Source organism: Rana temporaria, chromosome 1, assembly GCF_905171775.1.
Source record: "Rana temporaria chromosome 1, aRanTem1.1, whole genome shotgun sequence".
Taxonomy (NCBI): domain Eukaryota; kingdom Metazoa; phylum Chordata; class Amphibia; order Anura; family Ranidae; genus Rana; species Rana temporaria.
Genome location: NC_053489.1, coordinates 118,751,161 through 118,769,271, shown reverse-complemented (window position 1 = coordinate 118,769,271; position 18,111 = coordinate 118,751,161). Strand labels below are relative to the sequence as shown.

General features: G+C 47.5%; 1 protein-coding gene across 1 annotated transcript in view; it reads left to right on the top strand.

Annotated features, from left to right (window-relative positions):
- Positions 1 to 12,646: 12,646 nt before the first annotated feature.
- The window catches only part of MBLAC2 (metallo-beta-lactamase domain containing 2), a 32,387-nt gene continuing 26,922 nt past the window's right edge, over positions 12,647 to 18,111 (top strand). The window contains exon 1 of the mRNA XM_040342039.1: positions 12,647 to 13,199. Coding sequence (XP_040197973.1) covers positions 12,749 to 13,199 — 451 coding nt within the window. The 5' untranslated portion in view covers positions 12,647 to 12,748. The remainder of the gene's footprint in view (positions 13,200 to 18,111) is intronic.

Sequence of the window (18,111 nt, the reverse complement as noted above, 5' to 3'; positions counted from 1 at the left end):
CAATGTACTTCATGTCCAGTCCCTCTAACCCAGTGTTTCTCAATTCCAGTCCTCAGGCTCCCCCAACAGGTCAGGTTTTCAGGATTTCCATTATTTTGCACAGGTGATTTTAACAGTTTCACTGCCTTAGTAATCACCACAGCCTTTTTCATCTGAGGGAAATCCTGAAAACCTGACCTGTTGGGGGGGCCTGAGGACTGGAATTGAGAAACACTGCTCTAACCCAATCCCCCCCTCGCTGCCTAGGACCTGTGTGTGTCCCAGAAGACAACGGGACATTTAAAAACTGCTGCATGGCTGGCGCATGCCCAGGAAGAAACCGTCTGTGAAGCCTGAAGGCTTCACTACTGGTTTCCCTTTCTTGCAATGCTGGCTTGGGGTGCTGACATTGCAGGATCCCTGGATAGGTAAGTGTCCTTATATTAAAAGTCAGCAGCTACAGTATTTGCAGCTGCTGATTTAAAAAAAAATGTTTTTGCCGGGCTGAAACTCAGCTTTAAGCATTGTATTAGGAGTGTATCGTTATCAGTATACTTCACTGTATTCTAAAATATACATGAAAAGTGGAGCAAACCAAATCAGGATTTTTTTTTAAAAGTTGCTCGTCTTTCAAAATGCTTGTTAACCGCGTTACTCGTTAACCAAACGGTTCCACTTGAAGAACCTTAGAAGCATTGTTGGGCAGATTTGACACTATGTTTTGTAGTGTTGTAGTGATTTGATACTCATCATACTATGATTGGTAATAATACAGGTTCTATCCAATGGGAACTTTTGAGAAAAAAACTACGTGAGCTGCCAATGCTGATTTGTTTTTAAAGTGCAAGCTCTGGGACCCACCCTGCAGACTAGTTCTGCATTAAGTGCAGTGTGTGTCTAGTATTTGTTTTTAATGTCTCCACCATGCTATATTTCAGTACATTTTAGTTCCATGAACTTGCTGTGTAATTATGTTTCTATGGATACAGAGAATTCCATTTGGTTTTTATCTTTTATGTGTTCCTAGTTCCTTACACCCACAATAACAATTAACCCATTATTATGCTATATTACTGGGTCCCAGAGATTCTTTAATTAATTGGTATTGTGGTCTTACTAAACAAAGTAACAGGTCCACTTGGGGGCCAGCATTTCCACCTGTGGATACTTACTTCTCTTGCCTGGATCAGGTAAAATACATGTTATTCTGGAGTATGTGGGAGGCTACTGGGTGTCCTCCATTTCTTTGTCTTGAATAGGCAACGTAAGGATTCATTTTTAATCTCCATGAAGAGAAACAAAAATCTTATCCCACTTCACCTCCTGTTTTTAATCTATCTATATATATATATATATATATATATATATATATATATATATATATATATAGTTTTTGTTCCAAGAACTTTATTTAAAAAATTAGAACAAAATAAACAGATAATGATCTTACATTTGGATTATTGAACAATAGAAAGTAGGTTTTCCAGCCGGGAGCATGGTGGTATGCAGATAGTCTCACATATATACTGTATTTATCGGCGTATACCGCGCACTTTTTCCCCCTTAAAATAAGGGGAAAATCGTGGGTGCGCGATATACGCCAAAACCCGCGCTCAGTTTGAATGCCTGTGCCGACATGCAGTACATTCGGCCAGGCTCGGCTTCGCTCGTGCTCACGCATAAACGTCACAGAGCGTGAGCACGAGCGAAGCTGAGCCTGGCCGAATGTAGCCGAGTGTACTGCATTCGGTATATGTCGGCGCAGGCATTCAAACTGAGCGCAGGAAGCGGTTAATCGACGGGGAGACAGCGCGGTAGAAGCCGGGAGGACACCACCGAAGCCGCACGCCGGACCCGACGAGGCCACCGATGGACGCCGCGCAAGACACCAAAACTGTAAGTATAAAACATTTTTTTTTCAGGAATTGCAGGTCCACATTAGGGGTGCGCGCTATACCCCAATAAATACGGTAGATAAGAGACAGTAAACCAAGACAAATCTCTGCATCCAAGAGTATCCCTCAACAACATCTGTCTATGTGCATAACATTATATATATATATATATATGTATGTGTATATATATATATATATATATATATATATATATATATATATATATATATATATATATATATATATATATATATATATATATATACATATATACCAACATAAGACATCAATAAAACAGGTGGTAATGAAGACACTAAGGCCCCTTTCACACTGGGGTGGGAGGTGCAGTGGCAGTAAAGCGCCGCTATTTTTGGCGGCGCTTTACCGTAAATTTTGCGGCGCTATTCGGCCAATAGCAGGCGGTTTTACCCCCCCGCTAGCAACCGGAAAAGGGTTAAAAACCACTGTAAGCGCCTCTGCTGAGGCACTTTGCCAGCGGTATAGCCGCGATGTCCCATTTCTTTCAATGGGCAGGAGCGGTGGAGGAGCGGTATACACACCGCTCCTTCACCGTTCCAAAGATGCGGCTAGCAGGACTTTTTTTTTCTGTCCTGCCAGCGCACCGATCCAGTGTGAAAGCTCTCGGGCTTTCACACTGGAGAAACAACGGCCTCTGTTTCAGGTCGGTTTGCAGGCACTATTTTTAGCGCAATAGCCCCAGCAAACCGCCCCAGTGTGAAAGAATTGGTGTTCGTGGTTCGTGGACCACGTGGTTCGTGGTCAGAGACACATCAGTTCTGGACGGACACACTCCTATGCTCAGAACACTCGTTCTGGACGGACACAAAGCTAAATGTCTTTAAACATATCCAAAGCTAAAGTCTCCAAAACTCTGAAACAAAATGTGAATTAGAGCCACAAAACAATTAGGAGTTTGCATGTTCATGTGGGTTTCTTCCCACAATCCAAAGACATTCTGCTAGTGTAGCACCCTTTAGTTTAGGCAAGGTTGCTCCTCACAAATTTACCTGCCAGGAATAATTATCCTGGGTGATTGATAGAGATCTATTGATTTCTCCAGAAGTTTGGCCTTGTTGCACTTTTCTCTTTTACCACTATGTGGCCAGCTACTTGGTGGTACTAGATATGAGAAGGACAACTTAAAGCGGGAGTTCACCCATTTAAAAAAAAAAAAAAAATCTCCCCTTAGCTTCCTGCTCGTTCGGTCTAGGGGAATCGGCTATTTATATTAAAATATGTGCAGTACTTACCCGTTTTCGAGCTGCATCTTCTTCCGTCGCTTCCGGGTATGGGTCTTCTGGAGCGGGCGTTCCTTCTTGATTGACATTCTTCCGAGAGGCTTCCGACGGTCGCATCCATCGCGTCACTCGTAGCCGAAAGAAGCCGAACGTCGGTGCGGCTCTATACTGCGCCTGCGCACCGACGTTCGGCTTCTTTCGGAAAATCGTGACGCGATGGATGCGACCGTCGGAAGCCTCTCGGAAACCTGTCAATCAAGAAGGAACGCCCATTCCCGAAGCCCATACCCGGAAGCGACGGAGAGGATGCGTCTCGTAAACGGGTAAGTACTGCACATAGTTTAAAATAAATAGCCGATTCCCCTAGTAATAACGAGCAGGAAGCTAAGGGGGAAAAGTGCCCTCTAAGGGTGAACCCCCGCTTTAAGGTTAGGTTATGGGGTATCTCAGCCATTGGGCAGGAGTTTTCTTTAGGCATGTGCATTTCGTTTCGTTCCGAATCGAAATTCGGACAAATTTTTCATTATTCGGACATTCGGATGCATACAAATTCCCGAATTGCAATATTAACCACTTCCATACCAGGCACTTACGCACCTTCCCGCCCAAGCCAATTTTCAGCTTTCAGCACTGTCGCACTTTGAATGGCAATTGCGCGGTCATACTACACTGTACCCAAACAAAATTGGCGTCCTTTTTTCCCCACAAATAGAGCTTTATTTTGGTGGTATTTGATCACCTCTGCGAATTTTTTTTTGCGCAACAACTAAAAAAAGACTGTCAATTTTGAAAAAAAAATACGTTTTTATTTTTTTCTGTTATTTTTTTTGTAAATAAGTAGGGTTTCTCTTTCAATTACGGGCACTGATATGGCGGCACTGATGGGCACCGATGAGATGGCACTGATGGACATCGATGAGGTAGTACTGACGGGCACAGATGAGGTGGCACTGATTGGCGTCGCTGGTATGCGGCACTGATGGGCACACATAGGCGGCACTGATGGGCACACATAGGCGGCACTGATGGGCACTCATGGGCGGCACTGATGGGCACTCATGGGCGGCACTGATGGGCACTCATGGGCGGCACTGGGCACTCATAGGTGGCACAGATGGGCACTCATGGGCGGCACAGATGGGTGGCACTGATGGATACTTATGGGTGGCACAGATGGGCACTGATAGGTGGGCACTGGGCATGGATGGGCACTGTGGGGTGGCACTGATGGACACTGTGGGGTGGCACTGATGGACACTGTGGGGTGGCACTGATGGACACTGTGGGGCGGCACTGATTTACCCATGTTGCCAGTCAGTGCCCATTTGTGGGCACTGATTGACATTTTTTTTTCCAGACTTTTTTTTGGTTTGCCCTTCCCTGGTGGTCCAGGATGGGCTTCCCTGGTGGTCCAGTGTGGCGATCCGAGGGGGGGCTGCGCTGATAAACAATCAGCACGAACCCCCCCTGTCAGGAGAGCCGCCGATCGGCTCTCCTCTACTCGCGTCTGTCAGACGCGAGTGAGGAAGAGCCATCAACGGCTCTTCCTGTTTACATCGTGATCAGCCGTGGTTGGACACGGCTGATCACGTGGTAAAGAGCCTCCGTGAGAGACTCTTTACCTTGACCGGTGTTGCGGGGTGCCCAGCGGCTCAGAATCCTGAGGACGTCATATGACGTCCAGTCAGGATTCTACAACCACTTTGCCGATGTAAATTTGTCATTGGCGGGCGGCAAGTGGTTAATGAATTTACCGAATCCGAGCGAACGTTTTCGATTCGGAATCGAAAACCCGCGGACGAAATTCGATCGGAATTCGAAAAAAAAAAAATTCGATCAGAATTCGAAAAAAAAAAAAAAAGAATCTTTTCGAATCGAATTCGAAAAAAAATTCTATTCGAAAAGAGACTATTTGTTTTAGAATCCGGTCGAAATATTTTCTAATTCGATCGGACTTTTCGAAATTCGGTCGAAAACGAACAAATTCCGAAAACGAATTTAACACATGTAACGAATCTAACTTAACAAAATTAATTAAATAACGAATTAAAACGAAACGAAACGAAAATAATTTTTCCCTTTTGCACATGCCTAGTTTTCTTGAATCACTTGGCCTGCTGGGAGAGCCTATATATTCGGGTGGAGTCAGGTGATCTATGTTCGGTGCCATCTGGACAGCTGTCTGGGTGGCCGTGCGTCGTGTGCCCCGGGCTGCTAGGCCAGAGATTGGGCCTACCCCGGGGGCATCTGGCTGCTAGGCTGTGTAAGGGCCTATGCAGAAGTAAGAGAGCAGTGCAGGGTTGGGATTGCGGCTTATAATCCAACCAGAAGTGACAATTCTGCCGGCTGGAGAACCTGTCAGTGGTCGGAGGTAGAAGGGAAGCTGTCGCTACAAAACGACCAACCACCTTATTTCCATGGACCACAGTGAGTAACTGAAGCAAGTATCAGAGCAGCATTCTCACCGAAGGAGAGAATCGGGAAACTTCAGGTGGTGATCAAGTCAGGGACCTAACCAGCGGAGGTGACGCTTGCAGAGCAGCCGTGTGTGTCAAGCCAGGGACCGAGCCGGTCAGCAGTGGGTGACGCTTGAAGGAGATACCACAGCAAAGATTTGGAGGAAGTCAAGGGATTCAGAGTCAGTGAATCAGAGGGCCTAGTGAGAGATCGGGAGCTCAGTGGTGAAGGACCTGTCAGTGGTCGGAGGTAGAAGGGAAGCTGTCGCCACAAAAGGATCAACCACCTTATTACCATGGACCACAATGAGTAACTAAAGAAAAAGGGGGAAAATTGCGCCAACCAAGTAATGTGCAATAAAGTCCTTTGTGTAACCACATATAAATAATCAAATTATCAAGGAAAAAATCACACAAAAATAAGTGCAAAAATAAGTGCAGGTAAGTCCTTAATAAATGCACATATGCAACATCAAAGTCCAAAAACGGTGAAATCCAGGACAAACAACACCCAGTGTGTAGATAATAACGTAAACGTGATCCGCCACCACATGGACTGAGGCTTACCAAAAAGTAACCAAATAACAGCGTTATTTTAGGTCACAGCAGGAAACTCCAGAGTATGGGGAACAGCTTTGATATGGACCAGGAATGTAAACAGACCACACTTCATAGGAAATCCTCGGCGGGATACAGCAAAATCTAATGTGAAGTACTCCTCCTCGAATCGTCTCATACAGCCCAGTCGATATTAGACATGCAGGGAAGGAGACCGCACATAGGGTAGTAGGTACCAACAATTTTATTAAAAATATTAAAAAAACTACTTACAAGCGTTAAGTAAGTATGAGCATAAGAACAGATGCCGGCCGGCATATAGCAGAAGTCCTTCCTGAACGCGGTGACGTCACTGCACGCCGTTCCAGACGCGTTTCGTCACAAATTGACGTTTTCAATGGGAATATATATCTATTCCCATTGAAAACGTCAATTTGTGACGAAACGCATCTGGGACGGCGTGCAGTGACGTCACCGCGTTCAGGAAGGACTTCTGCTATATGCCGGCCGGCATCTGTTCTTATGCTCATACTTACTTAACACTTGTAAGTATTTTTTTTAATATTTTTAATAAAATTGTTGGTACCTACTACCCTATGTGCGGTCTCCTTCCCTGCATGTCTAATATCGACTGGGCTGTATGAGACGATTCGAGGAGGAGTACTTCACATTAGATTTTGCTGTATCCCGCCGAGGATTTCCTATGAAGTGTGGTCTGTTTACATTCCTGGTCCATATCAAAGCTGTTCCCCATACTCTGGAGTTTCCTGCTGTGACCTAAAATAACGCTGTTATTTGGTTACTTTTTGGTAAGCCTCAGTCCATGTGGTGGCGGATCACGTTTACGTTATTATCTACACACTGGGTGTTGTTTGTCCTGGATTTCACCGTTTTTGGACTTTGATGTTGCATATGTGCATTTATTAAGGACTTACCTGCACTTATTTTTGCACTTATTTTTGTGTGATTTTTTCCTTGATAATTTGATTTATATGTGGTTACACAAAGGACTTTATTGCACATTACTTGGTTGGCGCAATTTTCCCCCTTTTTCTTTAGTATTTTGTGTTAGGTCACGCTATTGCTGCCTTCATATTTATTCACTTAATTGATTTACCATTTTGTTAGCGCAATTTTTTCTCTTTTCCACAATGAGTAACTGAAGCAAGTATCAGAGCAGCATTCTCACCGAAAATACTCCAAAGAGAACAGCCCAGTGTGCATGGAGCCTTAAACTTCCAGATGAAGAATATATTTACATAGCCGGATTCAGGTAGAGCGGCGCTTCTTTGTTCCGGCGTATCGCATCTCATATGCGGTATGCCGAAGTAACTCTGAGAAGAAGAGCTGTATTCACAAAGCACTTGCTCCCAAAGTTATGTCGGCGTAGCGAAAATGGGCCGGCGTAAGCCCGCCTAATTCAAATTAGGCAGGTAGTGGGCGTACTACATGTAAATTAACTGTGACCCCATGTAAATGATGGGCCGTTGGTACGGCGCATGCTCAGAGTCACGTCGCAAATACTCCCTACGATACGACGGCTCAATGCGTACGACGTGAACCTAACTTACGCCCAGCCCCATTCACGTATGACTTACGTAAACGACGTAAAAGCCGATGGCAGTTCCGACGTCCATACCTTGCATGGGCTGCGCCATCTATAGAGGTGTTTTATCTTTACGCCGGCGTATGTCTTACGTAAACGGCGTAGCTTACTACGACGGGCATACGTACGTTTGTGAATCGGCGTATCTAGCTCATTTACATATTCAACGCGTAAATCAACGGAAGCGCCCCTATCGGCCAGCGTAAATATGCACCCAAGATACGACGGCGTAGGAGACTTAAGTCGGTCGTATCTTGGCAACATTCAGGCATAGCTCATTTTAAGAATGAGCGCATAGATACAACGGCGCATTTTCAGACTTACGACGGCGTATCTACTGATACGTCAGCGTAAGTCTCTGTGAATCTGGGCCACAGTGTCTGCATACTGCAGCTTTTGCAATGCACATGATGGTTTTCCAGAAGCCGCTAGCCCAGTGATCTCATGATTACGTACTCTGCACTTCCTGGCAGTAAGAATGCTGTAATCCTTTTATGTGATTATATTTTCTCATGTTCTATTTCCAAAAAAGAAAAAAATCCCATAATCAGTGATATTCAGCATCTTAGCCATAAATAGTAATTTATAGGGAATCAGCTGGGACAGAATAATGCTAGTTATGTCATTGCTGACTGGATGGTTAAGGTGCAAGCTCTGGAACAGTTTTAACTTTAAACAAACTAAACTATGGGTCCTAAACCATACCAGGATGCCCTGCCGGCTGGTGCTCAATTTTTTTTTTGGGCGAGGGGGGGGGGGGGGGCGCAAACAAACTAAAAAAAAAAACATCAATTGCAGCCACTGTGTCCCATCAAAGGCAGCCACTGTGTCCCATCAAAGGCAGCCACTGTGTCCCATCAAAGGCAGCCACTGTGTCCCATCAAAGGCAGCCACTGTGTCCCATCAAAGGCAGCCACTGTGTCCCATCAAACGCAGCCACTGTTAAGCATGGGGGTGGATCAATCATGCTTTGGGGTTGTATTGCAGCCAGTGGCACAGGGAACATTTCACGAGTAGAAGGAAAAATGGATTCAATAAAATTTCAGCAAATTTTGGATGGTAACTTGATGCCATCTGTGAAAAAGCTGAAGTTAAAGAGAGGATGACTTCTACAAATGAATAATGATCCTAAACACACCTCAAAATCCACGGGGGATTACATCAAGAGGCGTAAACTGAAGGTTTTGCCATGGCCTTCACAATCTCCTGACCTCAACATAATTGAAAATCTATGGATAGACCTTAAAAGAGCAGTGCGTGAAAGACAGCCCAGAAATCTCAAAGAACTGGAAGACTTTTGTAAGGAAGAATGGGCAAAGATACCTCAAACAAGAATTGAAAGACTCTCGGCTGGCTACAAAAAGCGTTTACAAGCTGTGATACTTGCCAAAGGGGGCAGTACAAGATATTAACTCTGCAGGGTGCCCAAACTTTTGCAGACGCCATTTTTTTGTTTTCTGTAATTTTGAAAGTGTAAATGATGGAAATAAAATCGAACTTTTTTTGACATATTATAAGAATGTTTAATCTGTAATTTGATGCCTTTTGGAGATTTTTCCATCTTTCCTTGGCTTCGTTATGCACATTAATACAAATTTTTACCTGGGGTGCCCAAACTTTCGATCCCCACTGTATAAAGCTGAAGACAGCAGATATACATGTGAGGCTGGATTCACACTTGTGCATTGTGTTTTTGAGCTCCGGTTTCTTTGCCAAGTTCTCAGCAGTTCCTTTGCGTTTTAGCTGCGGATTTGCTGACCTGGGAAAGGGGAGGGAAGTATCTCTGCTGTTATCATGAGGGCGAACTCCTCGCCAAATTTTAAATAAAAAAACTGCATGGGTTACATCTGGTATGAATTTTAAGCGGAACCCCTATGCGGGAAAAAAAATGGCGTGGATGTCCCCCCCAAAATCCATACCAGACCCTTATTCGAGCATGCAGCCTGGCCGGTCATGAAAGGGGGTGGGGACGAGCGAGCGCCCCCCCTCCTGAACTGTACCAGGCCGCATGCCCTCAACATGGGGGGGGGGGGGTGCTTTGGGGCAGGGGGCGCCCCCACCCCAAAGCACCTTGTCCCCATTTTGATGAGGACAAGGGCCTCTTCCCGACAACCCTGGCTGTTGGTTGTCGGGGTCTGCGGGTGGCTTATCGGAATCCGGGAGCCCCCTTTAATGAGGGGGCCCCAGATCCCGACCCCCCACCCTATGTGAATGAGTATGGGGTACATCATACCCCTACCCATTCACCTGGTGGAAAAAAAAATGTCAATAAAAAAACTCACTACACAGATTTTTAAAGTAATTTATTAGGCAGCTCCGGGGGTCTTCTTCCAACTCTGGCGGTCTTCTTCCGACTTTGGTGGTCTCTTACGACTCTCTCGCCTTTTCTCCCGATCTCCGGTGCCTTCTCCGCGCTCTCCGGTTCTTCTCTCGCTGTCCGGTGCTTTCTGCCGGGCACCTCCGCTATCTTCTGCCAGCTCTTTTACTAATGGTGGCCCGGTCTTTGTCGCCTTCTTCCCTCTTCTTTTCTTGAGATGTTGACACAACGCTTCCTCCCGCTGTAATGCCGGCTGCACAGTGCGCAATGATTTATATAGGAATGGGGCGTGGTCACCGGGTGACCACGCCCCATGCCTATATAAATCAATATAAAAAAAAGTGAAAACGTGCTAAAAATGAAAAACTGTGCATTTTTCGCATTGGCTGCATAGCGCAGCCTTTGATATCAATGGGTTGCCCTACATGTGACAAATGATGCAAACAAGCTCATGGAGCCTTTTGTCGTGTTCTGGTTTGTGCTTTTTTTACCAGCATTTTACCATGTTTGTTGTATATTTTTGTGTGTGGTATAACATGCATCTGCTTGCTGCATTTGGGGTGCCATTAACGATTTGTAAATGTGTAGGTGTGAATGGAAAGGTATACATGGCACACTCTCAGGTGAACACATGCCACACGTGTCCCCTCTCTGGTGTACACAGGTCACACTGTCCCCTCTCTGGTGTACACAGGAAACACGCGTCCCCTCTCTCAGGTATACACAGGTCACACACGTCCCCTCTCTCAGGTATACACAGGTCACATGCGTCCCCTCTCTCAGGTATGCACAGGTCACATGCGTCCCCTCTCTCAGGTATACACAGGTCACACGGTCCCCTCTCTCAGGTATACACAGGTCACACGTGTCTCCTCTCTCCGGTGTACACAGGTCACACTGTCCCCTCTCTCAGGTATACACAGGTCACACTGACCCCTCTCTCAGGTATACACAGGTCACACTGACCCCTCTCTCGGGTATACACAGGTCACACGGTCCCCTCTCTCAGGTATACACAGGTAACACGCGTCCCCTCTCTCAGGTATGCACAGGTCGCATGCGTCCCCTCTCAGGTATACACAGGTCACACTGTCCCCTCTCTCAGGTATACACCGGTCACATGCGTCCCCTCTCTCAGGTATGCACAGGTCACATGCGTCCCCTCTCTCAGGTATACACAGGTCACACGGTCCCCTCTCTCAGGTATACACCGGTCACACGCGTCCCCTCTCTCAGGTATGCACAGGTCACATGCGTCCCCTCTCTCAGGTATGCACAGGTCACATGCGTCCCCTCTCTCAGGTATACACAGGTCACACGGTCCCCTCTCTCAGGTATACACAGGTCACAGTTGTGTCTCCTCTCTGGTGTACACAGGTCACACTGTCCCCTCTCTCGGGTATACACAGGTCACACTGACCCCTCTCTCGGGTATACACAGGTCACACTGACCCCTCTCTCGGGTATACACAGGTCACACTGACCCCTCTCTCGGGTATACACAGGTCACACTGACCCCTCTCTCAGGAATGCACAAGTCACACACGTCCCCTCTCTCAGGTATGCACAGGTCACACTGTCCCCTCTCTCAGGTATACACAGGTCACACGCGTCCCCTCTCTGGTGTACACAGGTCACACGCGTCCCCTCTCTGGTGTACACAGGTCACACGTGTCCCCTCTCTGGTGTACACAGGTCACACGCATCCCCTCTCTGGTGTACACAGGTCACACGCATCCCCTCTCTGGTGTACACAGGTCACACGCGTCCTCTCTCTCAGGTATACACAGGTCACACGCGTCCCCTCTCTGGTGTACACAGGTCACACTGTCCCCTCTCAGGTATACACAGGTCACACACACGCGTCCCCTCTCAGATGTACACAGGTCACACGTGTCCCCTCTCTCAGATGTACACAGGTCACACGTGTCTCCGCTCTCAGATGTACACAGGTCACACGTGTCCAGGGGCGGACTGACCATTCGGGCACTGCCCGAGGGCCCCATGCCACTAGGGGGCCCCATCAGTGTTGCCAGCCTAAGTAAAACCAGGGACAGTATGTAAAAATATGTGCTTTTTAAAAAATCCCAAGATTTTAGCTGCCCCGCCTCTCCAGTACGTGTATTCTGTGTGTGTGTATACTGTGTGCGTATATTGTGTGTGTGTGTATATTGTTTCTGTGTGTATACTATGTATGTATACTCTATGTGTGTGTGTATACTGTGTGGCCCCATAATCTCCTATTGCCGGGGGCCCCATGAGTTGTCAGTCCACCCATGCACGCGTCCCCTCTCTCAGATGTACACAGGTCACACATGTCCCCTCTCTCAGATGTACACAGGTCACACATGTCCCCTCTCTCAGATGTACACAGGTCACACGTGTCCCCTCTCTCAGTTGTACACAGGTCACACGTGTCCCCTCTCTCAGTTGTACACAGGTCACACGTGTCCCCTCTCAAAGACACGCTGAAAACAAATGAGCGTGTATTTGCAGAAGAGCAAGCGTCCCCAGACATCTCCTGATTGGCTATCCAGGCGGTGCCGCCTTGTCCTCCTCTTCTCCCATTGGAGGAGACGCATCGTGTAGCCCGTACTCTGGTGTCAGGTCTGTGGGCGCTGCCCCGGGTGCTGGCACTGGCAGCTGGACTGTCGGCAACAGGCGGAGCGGGTCAGGCCATGGCGGCTCTGGAGTGGTATGCACACAAGGCTCTGGGGGACGGCGTGTACTGGATCCAGGAACGCTTCTACGAGTCAGGGAACCGAGCCAACATCTGGCTGGTGCAGGGCTCCCACCAGGACCTGGTCATAGACACCGGCCTGGGGCTCCGCAGCCTTCCCGAATACCTCAGCTCCTCCGGGCTGCTGCCGCACGGCAAGGACGGGGGATCGGGGCGCCGGCCGCTCATGGCGGTGGCCACACACGTCCACTTCGACCACGCCGGGGGCCTTCACCAGTTCCAGCAGGTGGCCGTACACCGGGAGGAGGCGGAGGCTCTGATCCGGGGGGACAACTTCGAGACGGTGACCTGGCTGTCCGACAGTGAGGTGGTGAGAGAGCCGATCCCGGGGTGGAGTGCCAGCCAGTTCAAGGTGGAGGCGGTGAAGCCCAGCCATATCCTGGAGGATGGTGAGAGACACCACTGACCGGACTGTCACCGATCTACTACGGGGGGATGCCACTTTACTAACAACCAATCAGCTTCTAGCTTCAACTTGTTCAGTTATGCCTTGGAAATAAAAGTTAGAAGCTGATTGGTTGCACAGCTGCTCCAGATTGTGTGTCCTCCAGCCTAAGAGCTGCGTTCACACATAATCGAGGGTGAAATCTGCGCAATTCCACCCTGTGATTTCAAGTGGCTGCAAAACACAGAATGCGATTGTAATGCCATTACTTCTAATGGAACCCCAATCATGCTGTGATTGAGGAATATGAGCTTCTTTTGGGAGACAGTCACAGGAATATCGCAGTGCCATTAGAAGTAATGGCATCGCAATTGCGTTCTTTGTTTTGCAACCATTTGACATTTTTCAGATTCTGCCAGTGATCATGTGTCAATACAGCCTAAGGCCCCTTTCACACGGGCGGACCTGTCAGTTTTTTAGACAGACCTGAACAGGCGCTCCGTGCACCTCTATGGAGCGACGGGTGTCAGCGGTGACATGTCCGCTGACAATCGATCCGCCAAAGGGATTGGACGGACTCCACGGTCTGTCTTCATCCGATCCTCCATAGAGGAGAGCGGCGCTCTGACAGAGACCTACCTGTCATCTGCCGGCTCAGCGAGGATCTATGGAACCATCCCTGCTGAGCAAAGCGGAGCCCATACACTGACACGTCCGTGTGAAAGGGCCAGTTCACACCACACTGTTTTTTTTTTTTTTTCTGGATCAAAAGCACATGGAAAGTAGGTTCTATTAGGTAGATTCACAAAGAGTTAGGCCGGCTTATCAGTAGATAAGCCGACCTAACTCCGAATCTACGCCGCCGTATGTTTAAGCGTATGCTCAAACAGAGATATGCTTAAACAAAGCTAAGATAGGACGGCTTGCGCCGTTCTATCTTAGCTTGCAATTTTTCGGATGGCCGCTAGGTGGCGCTTCCATTGCGGCCGGCGTAGATTATGTAAATGAGCTTGTACGCCGATTCCCGAACGTACGCCAGGCCACCGCAGTCGAATTACGTCATTTCCGTAAGGCCTTAGGCGGCCTAAAGTTATTCCAAACTACGTTGTTTTTATGCTCTTTAGCGCCGCCCCTTACGCAGCTTCTGTTAATGTTGTGCTATGGTTAGCATTGGTTTGGAGCATGAATGTTTGTACTTTTGGATTTTAGACTTGTGTACAAACGATCGGATAATCCGATGGAACACAATTTAAGAGCATGCACAGCCAATATTTGTTGTCGGAAATTCCGACAACAGTTGTCTGATGGAGCATACAGACGGTCGGATTATCCGACAAGACACGTCCATCAGACAATTGTTGTCGGAAAATCAGATTGTATGTACGAGCCAAAGCATATCCCTCTAGAGCAGCCTTTTTTAACCAGGGTGCCTTGAGGTTTCTTCAGGGGTACCTTGGCAAAATGCCAAAAAATTGCCCCAAAATTGTATACCAGCCGGTGGGTGGATGAAACCTGCCTTTTAGTTACATAAAGCCACAGGTTTTCTTTGTACACCATTACAGCCTTCTAGCTGCCAACCTCCTAATGACCAATGACATCATCTGTTGTTAAGGAGAATGTCAGTTGCCTGCATATCATCCTTGTTTGACCCTTCCTTGCTCCCCTCCATCAGCGTGGGGTTCTCATTGGCTGAGTGATGGGGAAAAACTGAGGGAGAAGAGAAACATTGGCATACTAGTCAGTACCAGTGTGTAAAAGTAGCTTTGGAATAATAAACCACCTCTAATGTTGGGTGCCCTATGTGTATTGATGTTGCTGCATTATGTAAAACTATTAGAATAGTTTTTACATTTTAGAACGGGACGCCTCAAGACTGTCCATCAATTTGGAAGGTGCCTTGACTGAAAAAAGGTTGAGAAACACTGCTTTATAGCAGGGCTCGACAAAATCCGGGCGGCAGGTCGCAATTGCGACAAGAAATTGTGACCTGGCGCCCGCTGGTAATTGAGTCCGCGGCTTTGTGGCCTACAAATCCGCGGCCTCAATTACCGGCCGCCGCAATGGCACGGTGGGGGCACAGGATCCTGTGTCATCGCGCGACGGCCAGTAATTGAGGCCGCGGTCTTGTGAAGTCCCAAGCTTCCTTCTGTGACCTGGCGCCATCTGGTGGTGGCCGTTGGCATTACAAGTAAAACAGCAGTTCTAATATGTAAATTTTCACTGTTTTCACTGCCATCTCCTTCCCTCTAATTAGAACCCCCAAACATTATATATATTTTTTATTCTAACACCCTACAGAATAAAATGGCGATCGTTGCAATACTTTCTGTCACGCCGTATTTGCGCAGCGGTCTTACAAGCGCACTTTTTTAGGAAAAAATACACCTTTTTTTATTAAAAAAATAAGACAAAAGTAAAGTTATCCCAATTTTTTTTTTTTATATTGTGGAAGATAATGTTACGCCGAGTAAATTGATACCCAACATGTCACGCTTCAAAATTGCGTCCGCTCGTGGAATGCCAACAAACTTTTACCCTTTAAAATCTCCATAGGTGACGTTTAAAAAAAATTCTACAGGTTGCATGTTTTGAGTTACAGAGGACGTCTAGAGCTAGAATTATTGCTCTCGCTCCAACGATCGCGGCGATACCTCACATGAATACCGTTTACATATGCGGGCGCTACTCAAGGATGTGTTCGCTTCTGCATGCGAGCTCGTCGAGACGGGGCGCGTTTTCTGGCTCCTAACTTTTTTAGCTGGCTCCTAGATTCCAAGCAAATCTGTCAAACCCTGCTTTATAGTATGTACTTGTCTCTATTAAGAGCACTAAGGAGAGGCCGCACTGCCCACACTGTGTAAAAGTAATTGGGAGGCTATACAGCTGCCCTGATCACTTTCACTTTACAACTATGAAGTTGTGTGTAACCCTTTACTCTCTGGGTATACTACATACATCCAAAATGCTGAAGTTACTGCAGTTACATACCTTAGTTGTCCTCAAAGGAGGCCCAGCCACCATGTTGTTGTAGCCATTGGGAGTATTTCGGCCAGGCTTCAAGGGTGACAGAAAAGGCTTGCTTTTGCATTACACAATATCTTAGTATTATTGCCATTTAAACTACATGGGCCAGTTGATGTAAAAGATGAACTTTGGTTTTAAGGGCCCACGCACATAGATCCAGAAGGCGGTGCATTGTAAAAAACGAGTGTACTTCTATGCTCAGGAATCTGTGGTGTTGCGTACAGCCACCTATACAAATCAATGCAACTTTATTCTGCTGACTGCACATTGGAGGGTTTAAACCTAGGTTCACGCCTATGTGTTTCTAGTGCAGTTTGCAGAAGCGTACTATAGTCTATTGAACATGGTTTCCTATGGTATACATTCACATTGGTGTGTTTTTGGAAAGGGTCAGGGTCTTTTTCTTCCCGCCACAGATTGCATTTTGAGCACATAGACTTCAATGGACCCGCACCACAAACGCAATGTTTACATGCATTTTGCATTTTTTTTTCTCCATAACAAACTGTGTATAGCTGGTTGTTCAGGAGCAGGCTGGAAAGCTGACCGCCGCTTCCTTGACTACTAATCAGACCTTCAAGTCTAGTATGGATTTTGAGGGGAACCCCACACCAAAAAAATTAAAATAAAAAATGGCATGGGGTCCCTCTTAAAGCGGGGGTTTTGTAAAACGGGGGCAAGGCCGCGCGGGCCGACAAGCATAAAACACAACAGTACACGCAATGCATAAAATTACACAACAACAGAACACCTTGCATTAAAACCATTGCTAACTTCCCCTCGGGAAGCCCCCGCGGGCCGCCAGCGCCAAAGGGCACCCGCGTCCCCGGGGTACGCCCAGAGGCCGCCACGCGCAATCAACCCGCGGCGGCCCCCAAAAAAAGGGGGTCGGGGGATCTCCCCAACCTGTGGTAAGCATTATAGCGACATGCCCGGACCGCGCAACCGGCCCCACTATTTTCTTTTTATCAGGAGGGACCCCCAGACGGGGGTCGTGAAAAGTTCAGGGTTAGAGGTACAGATCAGAAGTGTAGCGAGGAGGAGGGGGAGGTAGAAAGGAGAAAGACGGTCAGGGGTAGGGACAAAAGGGGGAGGGGGTGAGGAGGTAATTCTTCTTCTAGCCGCATGCCCCCCCGTGGAGAAGGGGGGGGATGGGGGGGGGAGTCTTGCCTGCAAATCTACGTGCCGGTATGCAACTGGTTAGGGGTGGGAGGAAGCGTGGCCACTGACATATGTTCACCCATCAGCTGAGGGCTCCCTCAGTGCCTGGCCCTCAGCCAAATATATGAAGATATCCCACAGCTGCCATGTGTTTTTAAAGGTTTCCTGTCTGTTGTGCGCTGTAAGGACCAGGTCTTCCATGCGCCTGATCTCCTCCACCTTCGTAATCCACTGTGGTATTGTCGGTGGAAGGGTGGCCTTCCAATGAAGTGGGATGCATGCCTTGGCTGCGTCTAACAGGTGTCTAATTACAGATTTCGTGTACGTCCTTTTCGGACAAAAATAAACTTTTTGACATTAGCTACATCCCTCCAGCATACTGCTAACATCTGCAGTATGCTGTTTTTTTTTTTTGGTACTTATCGTTATACGAGCCTTTGTTATCCGGCTCCGAGCGGGGGATTACTTCCGGGTATAGGCGTTCCTAAGCAAAGAGGAGTTGATTGACGGGCTGCTAAAGCGCGTCACGCCTTCTGAAAATACCCAAAGTCACACTTGGGTGTTTACGGCGCCTGCGCAGTCAGCTCTACACGGCAGGCGCAGGCGCCGTAAACGCCCGAGTGTGACTTTGTGTATTTTCGGAAGGCGTGACGTGCCTTAGCAGCCGTCAATCAACTCCTCTTCGCTTAGAAACGCCCATTCCTCACAGGATTCCCCGCTCGGAGCCGGAT